We start from the raw sequence: 24,803 nt of genomic DNA, 5'->3' as shown, positions 1-24,803 counted from the left end.
CTAGGGGGACCGACGACAAGAGGACCTCTTTTTTGTCGATAAAAATAGGTCTAGTTTCATCTATTTTCATATGTACACTTTAACGTGACTCACACTGTATAATAAACGTCAAAAATCTGTCAAACTCCATACAAAAAAGACCGGTTATGTTAATTACGGTTAATGTTCCCTCGGAGTTTCCGAGATCTGCGTGATCGAGTTAATGAGAAGATCCGCAAGAGAACCAAAGTGGCCAAATAAAACAATAATAAAGTGCGCAAATTCATATCTTTCATGATTAACAGCACGACCAAACTATAGCCGACTAAAAGGCTGAAGTTTTCGATGTGTTTAAAAGCCCGACCAAACTATCGGCCGATAAAAAATCTATAGTCTGCAGGGACTCTAAAAATGAAGGATCAAGATACTTTGGTCGAGCAGCAGTCGATTCGGGTGCACTATCTCGTAATACAATCAGTTCAATTGAATGGTAATATGGGGTATTTGATAGTCCCTAATTTATTTATTTCAACTTACTGCATTTGGGAGTTTTCTAACTATTGTAAGTTTCATACGCCCTTATTCCGAACATTACTATGAGGTCTCACAGTGCACGTGGACGCACAGGGTGACAATTCTTTCACCAATAGAAAGCCACATTATTGCTGAGTGTCATAGGTTACATAAAAAACCGAAAAATTCCACGTGGGCGAAGCCGCGGGCGGAAAGCTAATACATTATAAAATTAATGTTATGTGTGTTAATATGAGAGTCCAGTTTTGAGGGATCCTGCATTACTGGATCCCGCAAACCTGGATTGTCCTGGGAACGAAGAATGAGTGGCTAATTGCAATGTGAATTTCTTCCTTTGAGTGACAGATGTGAATCGTAAGGCCCAGACCACACTTGACTGCTAATCAACCTTCATTAACCAACTTTAAATTGTTTATTATGTTAATAGCTTATTTATTAATTTATAGAAAACAAGAGCCAAAAATAATTAATAAATAATAATCTTTGGACAATTTCACACAACACCATCTAGTCCCAAAGTAAGCAACTAATATGCTTGTGTTATGGCTGGGGTGCTAACTAATATACTTTTTTTAATTCCATACATATTGTACATAGTAACACCCAGACCCGTCACAGAAATTAAAATTCATCATTTCACTTTCTGCCTGGCCTGAAATCGAAACCAGGACCTCTCGACATAGTAGTCCGTTTCGAACTACTACACCAAATTAATATAATACAAATTATAAATCACTTGAAAAAATCGAACTGCCTAAAGTGGGAATCGAACCTACGACTTTCTGCTTGCCGGGCGACTGCTCTTCCATCTGAGCTACTTAGCCTTAACCGCCTTATGTAAAAACGAATGGTTTATTTAATATATATATAAACTGTATTATATATAAAATATATATAATACAGATTTTATAATATATACAATTAAAACAGTTTTTTAAAACTTAGTTTCGTTGCCCGGCATTGTCCCAAAGCGACATTTTTTTAACCCTGACTACAAAATTTCTGTACAAAAGGACTAAGCCGAGAAAACGGGGACGGATGGCACCTAAACACTCATTACTGACATATTAATTTGCTTATAATAATAATAAATATTAATATAAAGAGTTGACGGGGACAGATGAAAATAAACAAAGATCGCATTCATGTGGCTTGGTCTCATTAATAAGTTATTTACAAACCTTAACAATACTAATAAAAATATTTATGCTTGTTTGCATTCACAAAGCATTAATATAATTGCAATTAATAATTCAGACTAGCCTTTGTGTAGGTTCCCATACAATATTGTCTTGATTTACACTTTCTCACGAATATACGCATTGCGAAAATAAACATGGCGTTGATGGTTTATCAAAAGGTTTTAGAAGAAAAAATCACTGAGAATGGTAAGTCTAGTATTTTTATTTAATAAATATAATAGAAAGAAAGAAAGAAAGGAACATTTATTGCTATAAGATTGAGTTAATAATTAATTTTTGTAAAAAATCAATCTGTAAAGTCTTCTGTAATTTACAGATGAAGAGATATTCTTCAAACCATTTGAAGAGACATTTACCATTTTGATATTTTCCATGGTCTTTGGGATGATTTACCCCAGCGACAGAATGAAGAACTGGCAGATCTTGGGTTTTTGTAAGTTTTTAATTATTCAAAGTGTACCTATTTGTATCTAAATCCTGTGTTACTGAATCCCGCAAAACTGAATTTCCTGTGAAAAGGGCCTTTACATGTACTTTTTGTTACAGTTGGTTTTATTATCATTATGATACCCGCATTGTCGGCTGTCTATTACGATATGTACTTGGCGTATCTAGACAGAGACATGGACACAATATTCCGCCATCTTATAGTCATAGGTCCGTTTAATGCACTTTATCTAAAGGTAAGTAGAAGGGAATTTTGTTTTGAGAATACTTTATAATTTTCTTTATTTATTTTTGTGGACATGTTTTTTTTTTCAGTTAATAATATCCTTACTGTTGTGGTCTCTTGACAATAAAAGTTAAAGCATCCACAACGTTAAATAAACACAATTGACAGAACACCTCATGTGATAGTTCCAATTAATTCATGTCATGTTTTTTCTTATCTTTTATTTTGATTTTGATTTTATTAAGATACCGCAAATCCCGGCGATACAAAACTTGCAGTGATTAGAACAAGATGTGCGAATTGATTAATTGGATCTACCCCCAGTGTACTAAAGCCATATATAGAAAGTAACTGTAGACCAAATCCACTCTTCTCGTAGTTGTCGAAAGTGACTATAAAAGGAATATGCGAACATCAAGCCACCCCAAACCTGTCAGGCAAGCGTGGGGTGTGGGCTAAATCCTTTCTCTTGCCTTGGATTTAGACAGGGTCCGTGTCCTGCAATATAGACTAAAGCCTGGTCCGTGAGCCCGTAGAATTTTGTCCAATGACCCCAAGCTACCCATCCTTATCGCTCGCGCGTAATTATATTGATAAGGATGGGTAGCTTGGGGTCATTGGACAAAATTCTACGTTCTCACGGACCAGGCTTTATCTAATAACAATCAAGAAGTGACAAGAAATTTTGTTTTAGTGGGTGTATATGTACTACTATCGACAACAGAGCAAAGATGCGATAGAGGAGATGAATAGATATTTCGCAAACTTGAACTTCAAACCGATAACACACAAGCGCATCGCTAAGAAGTGGCTCATCAGATCTTTCTTTTTGGAAAAGAGCTGGGCGTATTGCTTAATAGTCAGTAGCTTCTCATTCCCGGTGATGGCTATCTGTAAAACGACGTATAGTACCTTATTTGATGAAGAACCTCGACGGTATTTCATACATGAATTGCGATCGCCCCAAGGTCCAGGAATGAACTACGAATTCCCATTCTTCGAAGTGTTGTTTGTGAACACGTGTATAGCCAGTTGCATGTACTTTTTGAACTTTTCTGGTTACGATGGATTTTTTGTTCAGCTTATTCTGCATACATGCATGAGGATGGCTATTTGTGGGGAAGCCGTGAAGGATTCCTTTAAAATTGATGATAAGGCAATGAGAAGAAGCGCTCTTCATAAAGTTATTGATGAGCACATTGCTATTTGTCAGTAAGTATTACTTTTAAAGAATCTATAACCAAAACAAGGTCCTGCGCTGCCCGCATCCAGGTATTTTACACAACCCTACACCCGATTGTCGGTCCGCCTAGTGGAAGGCATCCACACCTACATTTTCCGGCTCATGGTCGTCACTTGAGAACTTTTCGGCTTTGTTCTAAGAGCTACGTGCCCCAGCGCCTACTTAAGCTTGGCAATGCTGCGGGCTATGGGGGTGCACCACGATTTTTGTTAAAGTAACTTTTAAACTTATCAAAATATCTTTCCTTTCAGCTTTATGGACAATATAAACTGCATATTTGTACAGTGGATGAGTCTTTTTACTGTAGCATTGACTATACACGTATGCATATGTGTTTTTCATTTATCAGAGGTAAGAAATTAATAAAATATCACTAAAATGTTGGCTTAGCTTCATCTTTTACCTACTTTTCTTCACTGTTCATCATATTTTATGAAAAATACAAGAATATTTTTACAGTCCATTTGTGGGCTGAGTGTGAGTTTACATAAAACGTTCTCACTAGTGAGCACGTTAAAAAAAATGTATGAAAATTTTAGTTCTTGAACGTTTCCGCTAGGGGCGCTGTACAATCTGTCATACATTAGATGTCATTTTTTGACGCGCTCACTAGTGAGCGCTTCAAGATGTTAACTCACACTAGGCCCTCTGATCTTTTTTTACTGCTAACTTAGTGCAACTGGCAGTGTCACGGGTGTAATAATAAGTCTTTTCGTGATAACCACTGCATGTTCCCGAATGTTTTGCTAGTGTTGTTGGTGTTGTCCACAGCCTAAAATTGAAGGCATACTGTTTTGTTTTTTTTTTTAATTGTACATTTCGTAAAATTGAATGTTGCACAGTTGATTTTTGCTATTTTTTATTTTTTTATCTGGTCTGTGTTCTTGTATGTTTATTGATATTACTACTTTTGTTTTGTGACTACCTACATAATTTATAATTTTCGTTAGATTATACGGGCAAAATGCCAATGCGTTTCTTGTTACCGCTCTCTCCAACAATGGCTTCCGCAGGATATCAGCGTTATGTTCTGAGTTCCACCTCAGAGTATGATATATTTAACCGCCTCTGTGGTCTAGTGGTAAGACCACCTGCTTCAGACGCAGAGGTCCCGGGTTCGATTCCCATGGGGGCGGATTTTTCTGTTAGGTTTGGTTAGTGGTAGGGCTTGTTCTAACTCCTAGGCTAGCTACCACCATCTTACCTAAGTCTGCCGCCATAACGACAATGTTAACAGCATTGTTGTGTTCCGGCATTTAGAGGTAAGATAGCCAGATAAAATACTGAGCGGTTGCTATTTTTGGTTCTATTCGTTGTACCTATTTACTTAAAAGTGACATTTTATGTAAGAGCCAACATAAATGCTTCTTTCTTTCAACTATTGAAGTGATATAAAATATAATAAAATTTTATTAACAGTAAAAAAAGGATAAATAGTACATAATGCGATATCATCCAGACCAACATCGGGGTTATTACGGACCTTCACAACCGGTTGCATGTTACTACAATAACAACATGACTGCTACAAATCAGTTAAAAATTCTAATTAAAAAAAAAACGTTCCAGTCGCGTTGCAATGGGGATGTTGCCTGGGTCAAAAAGCAAGAGTTTTAATTAGTCCGTCAGTTAACTTGTCAAAAAATACTCTACACGTATTTTTCACTTTTTCAAACTAATGAAAATTTAAAGAGATAAAGCGCCCCTAAGTTCATAAGAAGAGGCCCGTGACGTCAACGCTTGCTTAAAAATGCCGCACGTTGTAACGTCGTGCGCAACTTCAACGCACCATAACCACAGAATAAGTAATAGTACAGGTACAGAAGGATTACTCCGCAAGACGATTTAAATAAATGCGAGTCTTGCTACGACGCGATACGGTGGAATTCAGCTCGCACAGCACTACGTACCTACAATTTTATTCACCTACAAGTTTTGTCTCTTTCTATCGCGTGCCTCTGAACTCTTCTTACGCTGTTAGGGTTACTGTCTAGTGAAAAAATAATTAATCTACTTATTTGTAATGAGGTATGTATGTAGGTAAGTATGCATTAATTATGGAAAACCTTCATAGTAGGTTAGGTTCCTATACTATCCTAAGAATTATTGATTACCTACATGGCCAACATACCTTTCAGCATCTTTGGGAAGCGAAAAAAAAAGATAAATCCGGTAGATTTCTTTTCGAATTTAAACACCCGAACGCCGCACATTATTTCTTTCTCTTTATGTCCATTTTTAAATAATACTTCGATCATAGAATTATAATCATACTACAACGCACGCCAGCGTCCTGACGAGCGCGCGCGTGACACTCGACTGATATAATACCCGCCGGCGGGGCGCTTCGCTGTAGGTAATTATCAGATGTACCGCGCGGAGTGAGCCAGGCCTGCCATAACTATGTAATTATTTGTTAGATTGACAAATAAAATTATATGTGTCCAATATTTTTTGATATTAAACATTACGGACTAAAAAAATTTTATACACTTAGGCTGAGTTGCACCACCTTATTTTTAACCTTAACAATAACAATAAATGGTGCTTTTTGTATGGAGTTTGAGATATTTTTGGCGTTTGTCAAAGTACAATAAGCTGGTACAACCCAGCATTAGCAAAGGGTTACCAAGAATTTTATTTAAAAAATAGAATAATAATAATAATAAATACACTTTATTGCACACCAAACAAATAACATAACAGAAGAAAAGGAACACACAAGGTACAATTAGGCGGTCTTATCGCTATGAAGCGATCTCTTCCAGACAACCTATGGTGAGGACAGTTACTTGAAACAAATATGAAGGGGAAGGCGGTGTCGACACTAAAGAAATAAATTATAATAAAAGGCATACAATTTAAACCAAAATAATACATACAAATAATACACAAAATATATTAATATATATATATACATATATAAATTATAATATATACTTACATACACATACAATTCTTGATACGAACCAAAGATAGAACTAGATAGCCAGCAGAAAATAGATGGGAATTTTAAGAAGCTTAAAGGAATACAGATGTAGGGAAATTAAGGTAGCAGCGTGAGGAAGTGAGACTTGAATTGTTATGTTTCCAGGGAACTTATCAGGACATGGAGTTTATGTTTGCGTTTACTGCCGCTTTGATATACCTGTGCATGATTACATCATGTGGTGGACTTGTTGAAGAGGAGGTAAATATACTGATAAAATATTGAGAATATTATAAACAAAAGACCCAAAGTTATGCGTATAAGCTGATGGTTGATTAAGAAATGCACAGGAAACATAATATAATCTTCAATAAATTTCGTGACAAAAGTGGTTCTCACAATCTAAATCAATTAAAATTTTTCAGCCTACATTAATGTTAGTCCATGTTTTAGTAGCAATATACTTTCAATTATTTAGGTTACTTTTATCTAAACTATGAAGTTGAAGTCAAAAGTTAGTCACAAATATTGTTTTTACGTTGCGCACAATACGTAAACTATATCTTATTTTATTGAGAAAACCAACAGCGTATTTATACAAAGAAAAACCAACAGCGTATTTATACAATATCATGTACAATGTACATTACATTACATCAAGGCTGCTCAACCCCAGGCCCGCTGGCCACAGTGTGGCCCGCAAAAGAATTTTAAGTGGCCCGCGCATGTACAGTTTGAAAAAAAAAACGCACCAAATTAAAAAATTCCGCCGCGCACAGTACATAATAATTATATAAACTTTAAGACCTCTCTAAAGTTAGCTGTCAAAAATGTAAGTGGCCCGTCGTTAACGACTGAATCCACCGTTTGGCCCGACTCTTCAAAAGGTTGAGGTTGCGTTAAATAATACAGAGGTCCTAGTATGAGTTTTCATCAAACGTGCTCACTAGAGAGCGGGTCAAAAAATGACATTAACTGTATGACGGATTGTACAGCGCCCCTAGCGGAAAACGTTCAAAAACTAAAATTTTCATACATTTTTTAAACGCGCTTACTAGTATATTAGGTCATATTTGGTAAAAAAATTAAAAACTGAAACTAATTGGCAAGTCTGTTTAAATAATACTATATTTTTGTTTGCAGTCAGAAAATTTAGCAGATGTTTTCTACCAAAGCGGCTGGGAACGAGTGTTAGACACCCACTGCAACTATCTACTGGTGTTCATGATCGCCAGAGCACAGAAGACCTTTAGAGTCCGCACCTTATTCCACGTTCATGTCAACCACGAGCTTCTTATTGCTGTAAGTAATCTTTACTACGAAAAATATTATATTGTAAAAATCTGGCTTTGAGGTAAAGGATAATCGTATTAATATACCTTATTCTTCTTTTTTCAGATTGTCAAAATGGCGTATACGCTTCTAACTTTCCTAAAACAAACATAAATCATTCAATTTTATATCACCTACACTATGATTTATGTACGTAATATGATCACATGCATTTTTGCAAAAAAATATACACTTAAGACACTATGTTTACTTTTACTCTGATTCAATTAGTTTTATAATTTTGTCAATTTTCATAAGTTTGCTAAATAAAAGTTTTTGAATGTTCAATATTTTTTTCTTTTAACTTAGTTGTGTCCACTCTACTACCTACACGTTGACTTTGTCTAGGGCGAAGCTAAATACCGGCCAAGGGCGAGTCAGAATCGCACATGAAGGGTTCCGTACGACGTTTTTTGTAGTAAGAGAGCGCCTTTAAATACAGGGTGTGATTTTGTAAAACAACGCCCTTCTCAGGGGTGGGTACACTGATTAAAAAAAAATATTTAAAAAATACCTTAAATTTTAATGGAAAAATCTATGAAACCAAAAAAAATAGTAAAATAACTACTTTCATGTGCACTATCACCCCTGAGATTGGCGTTGTTTTACAAAACCACATCCTGGCTATATACACAATGTGTGATGTGTGTGTTTGTTTCTATTTATTATATAAATAATATATGTAATCATGTCGTGTTATATATAGATATAATTATATCTATATTATATATTAAATTATATTGTTTTGAGTTTTCTTTACTATAATTTGCATGCTTAATTCTCTGGCTAAACATGTCTGAAACATTATGAATATTCCATCTTTGTATACCATGTTTACTGGCAAATAAAGATTTATTATTATTATTCTCTTTATTAACTTTGGTTCTTCATTTTAAATATTTTTTTACAATGTAAATTATCAAAAAAAAATACATTATAAAAAAATACTTAAAAATAGTTATTCCGCTGGTAGCGGAGCAGGGCCCAAGCTACCGGTGGTCAGGGTCATAGGCTGAGGAACCTCCGGACAATGCGTGCCGTGCTGAGGATCACCGCCTTTTGCTATTATTATTATTATTATTTGTAATAGTTATATTATTAAATTATGTATTTTTATGGTTAATGTACAGTAGGGTGGAGCGAAAAATTTTTTTTTACATTTGCGTTTGTGAATACCTCTTAAAAGTTGCATCTTGTTGCAACGGTTACGAGAAAAATAAATAAAAAAAATTTGACACCATTTTTTAGCCCTCTACTGGCTTTTGAATATTTCATAAAAATGAAAAAATAGGACTTTATTGCAAAAATCATAAATTACCTTAGAATAGGTTTTATTTGATAAATAATATATTTTTGTAACTTTAAATATAATATACATCGTAAAAAATATTTGTAAATCATTATAAACTTGTCATAAACTTAAAACAATACAATACATTATTAAAAGCGCCGATTATAAACAAAACTCACAGTCAGCGCGTAACTTTGCAACTTGAACTGTTGACATCAGAATTAGTCCAGTTACCTATTTTCTTCTTTCTATCTTTGTCTTATGTCTTTATCTTTAGTTGACTGATATGAATCAAGTAGATAGTTCATAATTGCATTGTCTAATTTTATTCTTCCAAAGTCAAAATAAAATCGAAATTAATCACTCGTAGGGACCTATTTTAGGATTTCCTTATTTGTTTTGTACCTTAATCAGTGTTACCACTCACACCTGTTTTTTTTTTAATTAGATGGAGTGATTCAAGAGGAAGATTTTTAAGACAGTATAATACATTACGTTGTACCTACCTATGCGAAGCAGGGGCGAGTCGCTAAACGGAAATAATAAAAAAAGGTAAACAGCCCGTTGTATTTCTCAAATTTTAGTCGAAACTAATAGGAAAACTTCTTAGCCTGTTGTTATGTTACGATACAACGAATAAAACAATTGTTAAAGTGTTGTTCCAATAAGTATTCACATTTCATTCGCTTTCCATAACCAAAACAATCAGATAACTTCAACGCTAAAGTACAGCAATGTAAAAAATGCATACAAGAACTATTAGATAGTTTTCTTATAAATCTAGTAATTTAAGCGCTTGTAATTGTCCAAAAGATGAGAAATAACATTATTAGAAAGAGCATTTTCACTAGATCAGAAATTAGAAAAATAGCAACAGGAAGTTTAAATCAGATCAAGCAAAGCAAGACTGAAATTGATAACATTTTAAAGTCTTTGTAATCAAATGTTAAGAAAATTACTTACTTTAATTAATTAAACGAGTTATTCAAAGAGTCACGTTTTTTGCACACGCTAAGCATATTTTGTTAGCTTTGATGTAGGTACTATAAAAAACAATTATGTATATCAGAGAGCTTGAGACAAATAATGGCAGCAAGAAAAGACAACAAAGTATTAGAGCATTAAAAAATCGGAAATTCATTGATATGAATTAATTTTAAAATAGTGAATGTATCTAAGGCATTTGTCGTGGCATTCTCTACTGAGATGCTACGACACCATGCTGAGTGGATACCTTTTCAGTATCATTGTAATTACCTTCTCATTAAATAATAATAAGTATTGTAAGTGTATTGTCGATGATACTGAATAAACATTTTTTCTTTCTTTCTTTCTAATGCAAAATATAGATTTGGAAACAACTGAACTAGCAATATAATGGCATCTTTCAATATCAATTGAATTGCAATGTTCTAAATAAAATTTAAGAAAAATCTAATATTTGTGATTTTTCCATATATTTTTTAATTATTTCTAATAGTGTTTTTTCGAATAAAACTTTTTAATTCACAAAAATTATTTTTTATTTACATAACACATTTAAATTAATTCTATTTTCATTGTTCTGTTTAATAATAGGCAGATTTTAGAAAATTGCCATACAGTAAAAAATAATTAAATAAAAACGACGGTAGAGGGCTAAAAACATATTTTAAAAATAAAATAAAAATACTTGAATACCTGCTAAAAGTTGCATGAGAGCAAAATTTGTATTGTTTTGTTTTAAACTGTGCTTAGGCACTTTTTGGTCACTGTGGCGCGAATAGTTCAGTTACATCCCTGACTTTTGTTAATAGATGAGCACTAGGCCTAGCTGATTCAGAAGTATTTACATCCATAAAACGAATGTAAACTAAAATCCTCTATGTTGTAAAAAAAGTCATAACTCGAAAACTAACATAACAATAGTCACTTTAATTTGAGTAGCCCTAGTGATGTACTACTTCTGGGCTTCAGATTGACACTACTTTTTGGGACACCCAGTATACTAGCAGTTACAGTATTTTTCCCATTAATCAACTATGTATACATCAAAGTTACTACTAAGGATAAGCATTAATAGGAATTTAATTAATAATGCAGACTAACCTTCGTAACTCCTGGTACCTATACAATAGTGTTCTGGTTCACACAACAGTTACACTTTCTCACGAATATTCGCATTGCGAAAATAAACATGGCGTTGATGGTTTATCAAAAGGTTTTAGAAGAAAAAATCACTGAGAATGGTAAGTCAAGTAATTTAACCGATTTCTTATTTAGTCAAATACTAGATTCCCTAATCGAATCAAAAATAAAGTGACCCAACATTATTTAATTGGTTGTAAATGCCCTGAACCATAAAATCACTTACAAGTTCACTTATCAATAGGGTTGTTTTCTGGGTCAATAAGCAAGAGTTTTAAATAGTCCGTCAGTTAACTTAAAAATACTCTACACGTATTTTTCACTTTTTCAAACTAATGAAAATTTTAAGAGATAAAGCGCGCCAAAGTTCATAAGTAGAGGCCCGTGACGTCAATGAGTGCATAAAAGTTCCGCACTTTGTGACGTCGCGCGGAACTTCAACGCACCATAAACTAAGTATATAATTATTTGTTAGATTGAGAAATAAAAATATGAGTGTCCAATGTTTTTTGATATTAAACATGACGGACTAAAAAATTTTTTTTAGGAAAGTAGCCTATTCACCTAGTTTTTGTTTATCCACAACGAGTGAGCTTTTTACCTGCATCTCACCTGATGGAAAGTGATGATGCTGAAGGTAGAATCGAGCTTCACACTGAATCCTCAAGGAAAGAGGAACTTACTTAGGGCTTTTTTAACTCCCGACTGCTGAAACTTAGCAATGTTGTTTATTTTGACGCCATAGAAACTCCTTTCTGGTGCTCATTACAAATACTTGATTTTGCTTTACAGATGAAGAGATATTCTTCAAACCATTCGAAGAGACATTTACCATTTTGATATTTTCCATGGTCTTTGGGATGATTTACCCCAGCGACAGAATGAAGAACTGGCAGATCTTGGGTTTTTGTAAGTTTTAGTTATTTAAAATGTATTTGTATCTAAAACCTGTGTTACTGAGTCCCGCAAAACGGAATTTCCTGTGGAAAGGGCCTTTACATGTACTTGACCTTACACCCTTTTTGTTACAGTTGGTTTTATCATCTTAATGGTACCCGTATATTCATGTATCTTTTACGATTTACACTTGGCGTATTTAGAAAGAGACTTGGACACACTATTCCGCCACCTTATAGTCATAGGTCCTTTTTCGGCACTATATCTAAAGGTAAGTAGACCAGGGAATGTTGTTTTGAGATTACATGTTATTGATTTCTTTATTTATTATTGTGAATAAGTTTTTTTTATTCGTTACTAGTATACTTGCTTCTGTATTAGATTTGGCTTGACATTATCGTGGTCTCCATACAATAAAATTCAAAGCATTCACAACGTTAAATAAACACACGTGACGTGACAGAAGAGACACGGGCAACCCGTAACCCACAATGCCGTCAAGGCATTTGCCTGGGCCACGATGCAGGGGACATCTTTAAAAAACCCCACAGGTGGGGCCTGGCAGGGCGTTTGCCCGGGCCCACTCTTTGGAGGGCCGCTCTCGATACTTCTCCTATCAGCAGAGCTGACTGAGCAGCGGCATGGAGCAGAGAGTAAACCGCTATGGCGGGACAGGGGTTCCCTCGAAGCCAGAGAGCCTCGCTCGTGAGCGAGCCTCTAGCCTGAGGCGGAGCTGCGGACGAATGTCCCAACTAGGACAATAACTCGTGGCTCAGTTTCTTTGGGCTCTGGTGGAAATCGTCGGGTTTTAGTGGGTAGGCGGGGAGAGTCCCACATAACCCCATCCCCATCGACCAGTGCATACCCAATGCATTTCCCGACGTAAAAAAAGGGGTGTAGGTTAAATCCTGCCTTTTGTCTTGGATTTAGACAGGGCCATGTCCTGCAATATGTAGACTATCTAAAATAATAATCAAGAATTGACCAGAAATTTTCTTTCAGTGGGTGTATATGTACTACTACCGACAAAAGAGCAAATATTTGATAGAGGAGATGAATAGATATTTAGCAAATTTGAACTCCAAACCGATAACACACAAGCGCATCGCTATGAAGTGGCTCACCAGATCTATATTTTTGGAAAAGAGCTGGGCGTATTGCTTAATAGTCGGTAGTTTCTCATTCCCGGTGATGGCTATCTGCAAAATGACGTACAGTACCTTATTTGATGACGAACCTCGTCGGTATTTCATACATGAATTCCGATCGCCCCAAGGACCGGGAATGAACTACGAATTCCCATTCTTCGAAGTGATGTTTGTGAACACGTGTATAGCCAGTTGCATGTACTTTTTTAACTTTTCTGGTTACGATGGATTTTTTGTTCAGCTTATTCTGCATACATGCATGAGGATGGCTATTTGTGGGGAAGCCGTGAAGGATTCTTTTAAAATTGATGATAAGGCAATGAGAAGAAGCGCTCTTCATAAAGTTATTGTTGAGCATATTGCTATTTGCCAGTAAGTCCATAATACTTTTAAAGAATCCATTTAAAACCTACATAAACAACAGTTAGGATGTGTATTTGAACTGCAAAGTTCAGTTTGATTTGTCAACGACAACAATTTATTCAAAAGTGAAAAGATTTAGTGAAAGAAAACTTTTACCCGAACTTGAAGGGAATTTTTATTAAAATTCGTTCGTCCGTTTTAGCCACATGACGTCCACAGCTGGACAAAGACCTCAGACAGAAGGATTTCCACAGCAACAACCGGTCCTGAGCTGCCCGCATTCAGGTACTTTCCTTCGCCAGATCGTCGGTCCACCTAGTGGGAGGCACGGTCCACACTACATTTAAATTTTTCGGCTCGTGGTCGCCACTTGAGAACTTTTCTGCCCTAGCGGTGATTCTACGTGTTATGGTCCCAATCCCCTGCAAATTTAGCTTGGCAATGCTGCGGGAATTATGTGGGTTACTTTGACCTGATTTCTGATTTGATCACACAGGGAAACTCCAAGCTTAGCACATTCAATCGCCTTTGGGTGTGACCTAAAGCCCTCTAATGAGACCTATAAGAGTAGTAAAGCAACCACGTGTCTGGACCGACCTTTATCACACTATTCACTTTTTCTTCTTGAGACACTGCCACCAGCCGAGTTGGATTCGACGACTGCCATCTTTCTCGAAGTTTGACCTATAGATAGTGCCATCCACGAAGACGCGCCCCACTTTTTTGTTCAAATCGTTTATAGTTTATGTCAACATGCTTCCGCTAATGTTTGAGTTTTATCGGTACATGATAAATCCATGAGTCCACCTGCACACTACAATAAGTCGCGACTGACGCTTGGATCTTTCCCGCACTTTCCTCGACCAAAAATTGGTGGGGCGCATCTTCGTGTGTGGCACTATTTATAACTAACAGTGGGCTGAGTGTTTTTACATAGTGAGCGCGTTTAAAAGATGCATGAAAATTATAGTTTTTGAACGTTTCCCGCTAGGGGCGCTGTACAATCCGTCATACATTTAATGTCATTTTTGACGCGCTCACTAGTGAACGCGTTTAATGTAAACTCACACTAGGCCTTCAGGACTGTTTGTCCCAGGTACACCATAATCACCAACAACTTTGAGCATAGTCTCCATCCTTCAGATGAGTAGGTATAAGACGAACATCGGACATGATTTTTGTTATTGTAACTTTTTAACTTATTACATCTTTTCTTTCAGCTTTATGGACAACGTAAACTACATATTTGTACAGTGGATGAGTCTTTTGTCTATTGCATTGACTATACACATATGTATATGTATTTTTCATTTGTCAGAGGTAAGAAATTATTTTAATATCACTAAAATGTTGGCATAATTATATTATAATAATATCACTAAACGGTAACTAAGAATTGTATTTAAAAATAGAATTACTGTGTTTCCAGGGAACTTTTCAGGACATGGAGTTTATGTTTGCGTTTACTGCCGCTTCTATATACCTGTGCATGATTACATCCTGCGGTGGACTTGTTGAAGAGGAGGTAAATATGTATACTGATATTATTATTGAGAATCTATCTATATATATAAAAGAAAGTCGTGTTAGTTACTCCACTTATAACTTAAGAATGGCTGAACCGATTTAGCTGAAAATTGTCAGGAAGGTAGTTTAGAGCCAGGAGAAGGACATAGGATACTTTTTGTCCCGTAATTGATTGCCATTAAGGCGGAACAAAGTTCGCCGGGTCAGCTAGTATATATATTAAACTAAAGTGTAAAGTTTTGTATAATATTACAAAATAACATTTCCTTCTTAATAATGTGTCACGAAACTTATTGAAGTTTCGTGACACATTATTTCAAAGATTTATTAAGATTACAAAAATCATTCTCACAATCAAACAATCACATTTTCGAATTTTCTTTATTTTATTTATCAACCTACAGTAGTCTGTCCATGGACTAGTAGCAATAAAATATGATTTTTTCTCAACTATGAAGTTGAAGACAAAGGTTAGTCACAAATATTGTTTGTGCTCGTCGTTGTGCTTATTTGGTTTATAATTGACAATTGTACAATACGTAAACGATATCAATATTATCATATACATAAATACATATTACTCCTCATATTTGGGATATAATGTACAGTCACGGAATGAAAAGGTTCGTCAGTTTTCAGATTGATTCCTTCAACGAATCGCGAGCACATATTACCTTTTGAAACTATGTTACAGAATAATCTCGAGTTAAGGAAAATAATCTTTAACTGTTCGTCAGTAAAGTTCAAAATTATTCAGATCAGTTGTTTGACGATTTATCTTGTCAAGAAGATTATTATGATTCATAAACTAAAACCTTCTTGTTGGTTCAACCTGCCATTATTATTTCTATTAAATAAAAAAAAACTATTGTCAATTGGTCAATGTCATCATTGCATTGCACTGATGGGATAGAAAAATAAACTAGCAAAACCTTATTCGTTAGCAAACGTCATATTTATTTAAATGTTAGCAGCACTGTTTCTTGCACTGTTATGTTGGTAGGTTTGACTCTTAAAGTACCTAGTGCAAGCGAAAACCGACACTAAGGTGACGAACCTTTTCATTCCGCGACTGTACCTTGAATAAAACCTATGAATAAAAAATTAAAAACTAAAACTCCCTGGCAAGTGTGTTTATTTTTGTTTTCAGTCAGAAAATTTAGCAGATGTTTTCTACCAAAGCGGCTGGGAACGAGTGTTAGACACCCACTGCAACTATCTACTGGTGTTCATGATCGCCAGAGCACAGAAGACCTTTAGAGTCCGCACCTTATTCCACGTTCATGTCAACCACGAGCTTCTTATTGCTGTAAGTAATCTTTACCTATTAATTATTAGTAAAAGTCTGGCTTTTTGTCAGTTTCCAAAATCAATTTGGATGAATTTTGTTGCACGTGTTGGTCACCGATCCTAATGTCTTTATTTAAAAAGATACAGTTAGATATTCATACTAATATAATTGTATTCTCGTTTTTCAGATCGTCAAAATGGCGTATACGCTACTAACTTTTCTAAAACAAACATAAATTATTCAATGCTATTCTATGCACCTAATATTATCACTTGCATTTTTCGCAAAAAAATATGTATAAATACACTTAAGACACATTATGTTTACTTTTACTCTGATTCAATTAGTTTAATAATTTTGTCAATTTTCATAAGTTTGTTAAATAAAAGTTTTTTATGTTCAATATTTTTTACTTGTAACTGAGTTGTGTCCACTGCTACTACCTACACGTTGATTTTGTCTAGCTAGGGTAAAGCTAAATACCGGCCAAGTGCGCAAATAAAAACCGACTCCAAAAAACAAACACTAAAAAGTAGAAAAATAATTACCTACTAATTACTTATTTATTAGGACGAATTAATATTTATGTTAAACCATGATTGATACTTTTGGAGTCGGTGCCAAGATTATGAAACGTGTGAAGTTTGCCTGCACCGACTCCAAAAGTATCAATCATGGTATAACATAAATATTAATTCGTCCTAATAAATAAGTAATTAGTAGGTAATTATTTTTCTACTTTTTAGTGTTTGTTTTTTGATTCGGTTTTTTTTCATAAAAATTTACTTATTTCTTGCTTTTTACTTAACTAATTATTACCTTGATGTTACCACTGAAGGTAGGCAGTACATTGAGACTATATTCTTCATGTCAAGTGTAAAATAATATTCCCTACAAAATACAGGTTATCATATCGGCAACCTAAAAAGACCTTAAACCGTCAGCCTACCTTAAAAACATGAAAGAATACAACTGTGGGTCTATTGTACCTATAAAATTTAAAAAATTATCCTCCCACTCCTAAGCGTTAAGGAGTTGTACCTACCATGACCAGTTCATCATGATGTGATGATGACTATCTGATGCAAACACTTGAATATAGAAACTATAGTTATCAATAAAATTAAAAGAATTATCCTCCAACTCCTAAGGAGTCCGCATTAAGGAGTTGTACCTTCTATTATCACCTCATCAATATGAGATGATGATTTCCAGGAGCAAATACTTGAATAACTTAAGAAAAAGTTTGAAATACGATATACGTGCCTATAAAATTTGAGGGTTGCCCTCAATTTCCCTAGGATCCCATCATCAGATCCTGACTTGGTGACAATGGGACCACCTCAGAAGTGTACCCTATCGAACAAAAAAAGAATTTTGAAAATCGGTCCACAATTGACGGAGTAATCGGTGAACATACATAGAAAAAAAAAACATACATACAGTCGAACATATAACCTCCTCCTTTTTTGAAGTCGGTTAAAAAAAGCGGTTGAAAACACGCGAGAAAAAAAAATTAAGCAGTTTTTAGGTAAAATTTTGGAAAAAATTCAATAAAAATAAAACCAAAAATATCAATTAAAAAAAGTAGCTCACTTGGGGTCAAATGGGCGAACTTGTATTCTTAAAATGACATTACCTATACACCTACGAAGTTTGTCTAACATTCCGCCAAACACCCTGTGTATTGTGTATATAACATATAACAGTGTGTCCGGGACTACGGGCATGTAGTGATCAAACTTTTTATCGATGAAAATACTTCGGGGCTCGTCCCATTTTCAAAAAATTAAGAAAGAAAGATACATTTATTACAAGGATTTAAGTTTTTAATTTTTAGTTTTCACCTCCTCTTTCAAAAACAAGTGACAGCGTGTGTAACTTAATACAAATAATAAGCAATTTTTTATATCATGCGATAGCCAATAAAATGACGCGAAATATTTGTTAACGGCAACTTTGGGGCCCTGTAACTTTTTTATTTGTAGAGATATTTTCATGATTCTTTCATAATTATTGTTGGTTTCTTGGTACTATTACTTATTCTGTGGTTTTACTTATATTTTCAAGTTTTATTAGTAGAAAAAATTTGAAACTTTTCCATTGTATCTACCATTGCAATGCAACTGTGAAAAATGTATGGAAAGTAGCGAAGTCATTGGTTGACGTAGCGGTCACGTTGCTAGGGGCTTATTATGAGTTTTATCAAACGTATTCGATATCGACTGCGTAAAAATGACATTAATTTACAGCGTCCCTAGCGGATACATTCAAGAACTAAAATCTTCATAGACTTTTTTGATGCAGTCGATATCGAATGCTTTTGACGTAAACTCACACTATGCCCCCTGGTCGCTAAGATTTATAATACGCATGCGGGCATTAAAATGAGCAGTAATAATTTGTTTGAACAATGTTCACAAAACCTACTACGGAATAATTTAAACTGCTATTAATTTATACGGAACCATTTAATTATGCGTTGGTAATAATATAAATATTTCACAATAGACTTGAAAATGCTTATTTTAGCCAGGTGCTACATTGTTGCTATAAGAAATATTCGAATTTCAAACACCCACTTGTGTATTCACACGACAGTCTAGATTTGCGGGATCCTGCATTACTGGATGGATGGGAACGAGTCCTTAGGTAACAAGTAATAATAAATATCCTTGGATATTTTTTACACTACGCCTCTAGTCCAAAACTAAGCAAAGCTTGTACTATGGGTACAAGACGGATATAAACATACTTATATACTTTTGTTTTGTAAATATATACATAATATTATAAATAATATTATACATAGAAAACACCCAGACCCGTCACAGAAATTAAAATTCATCATTTCAATTTCTGCCCGGCTGGGAATCGAACCCGGGACCTCTCGGCATAGTAGTCCGTTCTGAACCACTACACCAAACGGCTGGCTAACAGAACAATTATCTAGCAAAACGTAGTTATAGAAAAAAAGTAGTTTAATAAACAAATAAATAAAACAGTGTCTGCACCCTCCGTTTGAAGCGAATTGGCCATTTTATGGAGGCTTTTCCGATGCACCCCTACAAAAGGGATATTAGGTTAGCTCCAGCAATGTAAGGGATGGATACATTTGCAAATTATCCACTCCACCCTCACTGGGCATATTTTGCAAATACGCAAACATAACCGTGTTTGTCTGGCACTGTACGTACAATGCAGGACAATGCAGTAGGTAAACTTTTTTCTAGATTGTCAAACTGGAGGGAAGTCGAACCAAAACTCTACAAGGTGGAAACGATAAGTGATCTCACTCGATTATTTCTAAACTATACAGGATATCAAAAAACTAGTTAGTGATCCTGAAAGTGCTTCATGAGCTCTATCAAAAGGTATTAATAATAGGTTACAGAATAAACTGGATCTATCTGAAAATTCAATGTTTCCAGCTTCTGTAACCTATTATCGGTGCCGTTTGATAGAGCTCGTGAAGCACTTTCAGGATCAGTAACCAGTTTTTCAATATCATGTATAGTTTAGAAATAAACGAGTGAAATCACTTATCGTTTCCACCCTGTATAATGCTTCTGATTATTTTCGTTACGGGTCCAATGACAGCTTAACTTTCCCCCGGGACAAACTTGACCTTCACTGGTTGGGTTTTTATTAACGGACAAGCCAGGATCTACAATCCTGCCTACGCAGGAGCGCAGCGGTGGGAATGAGAGGTGGGAGAATTAAGCTGGAACTTTATATTTAAGCCCATTTTTACCATCAATCCCTAATTTTAAGTGACCTCTATGGTAGGTAACACATAACAGGAATTTTGTTTTCATAGGGATCACTTATAATTAGGGATTGATGGTGAAAACGGGCATTAGACTCATTAGCTCAATGACTTGACTTTCCATTTACGGGTAGTTTATGTGGAAATCTTTGGAAGATACTTTTCTCCGCCCAGTCGAAATCTTGAGTAGAAAACGTATTGGCGGTACGAAGTTCGCCGAGTGAACAAGTACTTAAAATAAGAAAGAAAGAAATCGACTTTATTGAACACAGTAAGCACAAATTATAAACAATAACAACACAAAACGAATATAGAAAATAGTGGGCCACTGTGTCAATAGGTTCCCGCTCAGCATTTGTCCTGACATACACAAGGTCATGTCAAGAAACTGGTCTTCCGCGAGAGACCTTGTTGTGGCTTAGCGCATCCCTTCGGAGAGACATCGACTCGAGTTCGATATCTCTCAAAAGGGGTGAGCAAAGAAGGGACACCGGACATTAACAACACGACGTGCATTTTGCAACAAACACGACGTGCAACAAAAACAAAAGTATCAAGCTATCAACAAAAAACAAAAGAAAAGAACAGTATAACACAGAAAATAAATAATTATGTGGCAGATTTGGTATTATCCAAAAAAAAAAACAATTAATTTTAAAATTTAAATAAAATCTACTGCATTAATTTCTATTATACGCAAGGGGAGAATCGTAGTCTAGTATTTTTGAATGGTATCGATGGGTAAATTGGCAGTAACATTTTGATACGTAAATCAAGGTGATACGGTTTAAAATCTAATTTCCTCGCGTCGATGCGTGATGCCTTTGAATTGAAGCCAATCATCGGAGTGCTTTTTGAGTGAATTATTTAGTATGATTGATTCCGAATAGCTTTTAATAAGAGTTTATTATACGTTAGTATGATGCACGTTCAAAGGGTGATTAATAGACTTTTCATTATAGATTAATAGATTTAGAATCGTGTCAAAAAATGATGCGCGGTTTTTGGACTAAATAAAGAAAACTGATTCTTGAAGGGTAGTTTAAGAGGATAAAATGAAGCGTCATCAATTGTTAATTGATTTCATATAATGTTAAAAAAATAAAAAATTGAGATCCTTGTACTTTTAATTCAAACATGACTGTGGCGACTGCCAAGCGTGTAAGGAAAGAATCGACAAGAAAAAAAACATAATTCGATGGGTGCCTGGAATAAAGCCGCAATAGCCATAGCAGCAGTTTTCCGATTATGTGATTTTAGTAAACTGCGGGTCCCTATACACCTTTTGAATTTTTTTCAGAATGTTATCTTTGAAACTGCCTGATTTACCAAAAGTACTATGGATATTGAATCGTTATTCCCATTCATCATTTAAAATTTGTTGACCGGAATAATCGTGCCATATACAATGTTAAAACTTGTATGTAAATCTTCAACAAGCAAACGGCTATTACTGTATCCTTCAGATCAGCGCCTGAGGCTGCAATACACTATTGCTGTTTGATTAATTGCACACTTTTTACCGGAATAAAACCACAATGGACTCTTACGGAACGGACTTTCAATGTATGAAGCGGCAATATGTATTTCTACCTTTTTTAAAGTATATTCTAAGCACTATAACCTTATGCACATTCAATGTTACTCCAGAAAAAATAACGCATCGTTTGATATACAAACCGTTTTGATACGCCTCGTAGTTTAGAATTATTCAAAATTGACACTAAATCTCTTCTCCTGTAAAATTGTGTTTTGTCGATTGTGGCTTTATTCCTGGCACCCATCGAATTTATTCCAAAAACCAATATGTTAACTATCTATACTTATAATATCTCAATTAATCATCTCATTTCTATAACAAAATATTAAGTATTATTAGAATCTAATTAGAAAATACTGTATCATTTTTCCATACATCTGCCAGAGAAATCGATAACATCCAATATGAGAGGTTCACAATACGTACATCAACTGTTCGATATAATGAAGTAGGAGTCATATAGAAAATGAAGACACTTTGGTGCCTCCGAAAAGTAATAAGATTATCTGGAAACATAATAATGGCACTGATTTTCCTCCAAGGAATGGGGGCTTGGAGACACGAAAACTTGGATGTGGTATTCCAAGACTAAATATAGAAATAGAAAATGAGAATTTATTGACACAGTGATCTGGTGAAGGTCGCGGGAGGTGCCTGGATGCGAGTGGCGCAGGACCGGTCTTTGTGGAAATCATTGGGGGAGGCCTTTGTCCAGCAGTGGACGTCTTTCGGCTGAAACGAACGAACAGTGATACTTTACAACAGCACAGGACAAAATAATGGTAGGTAATACTGTGCCACAAATCTCCTGCTCAGCATTTGTCTTGACATGTTTGAAAGGGACTGGTATGGAGAATGGAGAAATCTTTATAAATGCGAAAGTTTGAATGTCTGGATGTCAGGATGTCCTTATGTTTGTTACTCTTTCACGCAAAAACTACTAAACTGATTTAGATGAAACTTTACAGTATTATTGTTTATATAACCCAGAATAACATATAGGCTTTTTTATGACGATCTGTGACAAATTAAATTTCACGCGGGTGAAGCCGCGGGCAAAACCTAGTGATCTTATAAAGCTTTGATGGCTGGAAATCATTAGGGGAGGCCTCTGTTCAGCAGTGGACGTCTTGTAGCAGGAAGGATGATGATAAATAATATTAAGCAATACACAAAACGTACTACATTTACTCTTATAAGGACATCACCGTTCTAAATCAATCACATTTTAACACCATCATTATCAGGCCCTTTATTCTCTAAAGAGTCAGAAACAGTCTCTTAAGTACATACTAAAGGTAAACGGAGGATTATCCTATACCCCACACGTCAGCCAAAAAGGTTGGGGAGACTTGATGTTTTCCTTAGCCGACATCCACGCGAAGAGTTGAAGTTGTCTGTTGAAAACAGACAGAAATAAAATAATACCTTGTGAGCTACAAAACCTGCCATGTGGGCGGGGCACATAGCTCGTAGAGACAATGGTCGTTGGGGCAGAAAAGTTCTCGAGTGGCGACCACGGGCTGGAAGACGTAGCTAAGGCAGGCCTCCTACTAGGTGGACCAACTATCTGGTAAAGGTCGCGGGAAGAGGCTGGATGCAGGCAGCGCAGGACCGTTCATTGTGGAAAACCTTGGGGGAGGCCTTTGTCCAGCTGTGGACGTCATTTGGCAACGAACGAACGAATGAACGAGCTACAAAACAAAGTTAAATTTGCCATATCCACTCCCCATACCTCCATGGCATAGCGTGTACATCAGCTCCGAAGCTTGTTGGACTACACGTAGTGTATTGCTTTTATGTAGATTCGACATCGTGTAAGAATACATTTTTGGATAGTAATTTACGCGGTCCGCAGTTATTACGGACACAATGTGCCTCATACAATATTATGATGGTCATTTTTCTTAATTTCCTTGTGAGTTGCATTTTTGTTATCCACAACGAGGAAGCTCTTGGCTTGCATCTCACCTGATGGGAAGTGATGATCAGGCCGAAGGTGGAAGCGTGCTTCAACTGGAATCTTCAACCACAGAGGAACTGGCTATCTTACCTTCAGGTTACTAAGCCTTTGTTTGTCACCTGTCATCCGCTTTTCAATGGAGGGATGTCGAACCTTAACTTCGAAGTCCTCCTATGTAGTACCATTACTACACACACACCTATACAAACAGTTTTATCTTCTTGTTAGTATTCTTTTCAGTAGTATTCTTAATAAACGTAGTCTTATCATCCTTACCGATTTCCCGCCTTTTGTATTTATCTGTACACTAATATTACTATTTATGTATGTTTAGAAAATATTATGCAGCTCACTATTTTATTTATTTTACCAATGGTCCGTGACCCTCACTCGGCATGGGGCACACTGAAAACCAGCGCCGTGGCCTTTCGTCACCGTTGGCCACGGCATATGCTGAGTGGGGTCCCGTTGCAGTGGGCATCTTGTTGGTGAATGGGTGGCACTGCTCAGTTTACTCTTGTTTTTATTTTTTCTTCTTCAATTATTATGTGCCACTGTCATGTCTATGTAATTGCCTGTATTTGTGTGATGTCCATTGTAATAAATGAATCTTTCTTTCTTTCTATGTTCTTCTGATGAACTTCGTTTCATCATGTTTTCATAATTATTTTTTTTTAAACTAATCTTTTACAATTATCGCTTCGGCCTTTTTTCTTCTATTAATTTCGTCGCGGGCCCAATGACAGTTTAACTTTCCCCCGGGACAAACTTGACCTTCATTGGTTGGGTTTTATGGCGGTCAAGCTGTAGATCCTGGCTAAACAGGAGTTACAGCGTTGGGAACGAGAGGTGGAAATAGTCCCGTATCTTACCTCCAACTGCCGGAATACAACAATGTTCTTAACATTGTATTTATGGCGATAGACTTAGGTAAGTTGGCGGAACTAACTACCGTCATCCAGGTGGAGTTAGAACACCGAACAGAAAATATGGGC

General features: G+C 35.7%; 2 protein-coding genes across 2 annotated transcripts; both read left to right on the top strand.

The window, feature by feature from the left end:
- Positions 1-1,770: 1,770 nt before the first annotated feature.
- LOC114366512 (uncharacterized) lies at positions 1,771-8,056 on the top strand. The gene is made up of 8 exons (XM_028323404.1): positions 1,771-1,901; positions 2,032-2,148; positions 2,262-2,398; positions 3,083-3,600; positions 3,883-3,982; positions 6,726-6,821; positions 7,704-7,862; positions 7,959-8,056. The coding sequence occupies exons 1-8, from the start codon at positions 1,850-1,852 to the stop codon at positions 8,004-8,006; spliced, it is 1,227 nt and encodes a 408-aa protein (XP_028179205.1). The 5' UTR covers positions 1,771-1,849; the 3' UTR covers positions 8,007-8,056.
- A 3,242-nt stretch (positions 8,057-11,298) lies between these two features.
- On the top strand, positions 11,299-16,899 carry LOC114366511 (uncharacterized). Its single transcript, XM_028323402.1, has 8 exons — positions 11,299-11,411; positions 12,103-12,219; positions 12,342-12,478; positions 13,210-13,727; positions 14,939-15,038; positions 15,148-15,243; positions 16,396-16,554; positions 16,724-16,899. The coding sequence occupies exons 1-8, from the start codon at positions 11,360-11,362 to the stop codon at positions 16,769-16,771; spliced, it is 1,227 nt and encodes a 408-aa protein (XP_028179203.1). The 5' UTR covers positions 11,299-11,359; the 3' UTR covers positions 16,772-16,899.
- The last annotated feature ends 7,904 nt before the right edge of the window (positions 16,900-24,803 follow it).

Source organism: Ostrinia furnacalis, unplaced genomic scaffold, assembly GCF_004193835.3.
Source record: "Ostrinia furnacalis isolate ACB-3 unplaced genomic scaffold, ASM419383v2 OfSCF0635, whole genome shotgun sequence".
Taxonomy (NCBI): domain Eukaryota; kingdom Metazoa; phylum Arthropoda; class Insecta; order Lepidoptera; family Crambidae; genus Ostrinia; species Ostrinia furnacalis.
The sequence above is the reverse complement of the archived record's forward strand: the minus strand, read 5'-3'. Positions and strand labels throughout refer to the sequence as shown.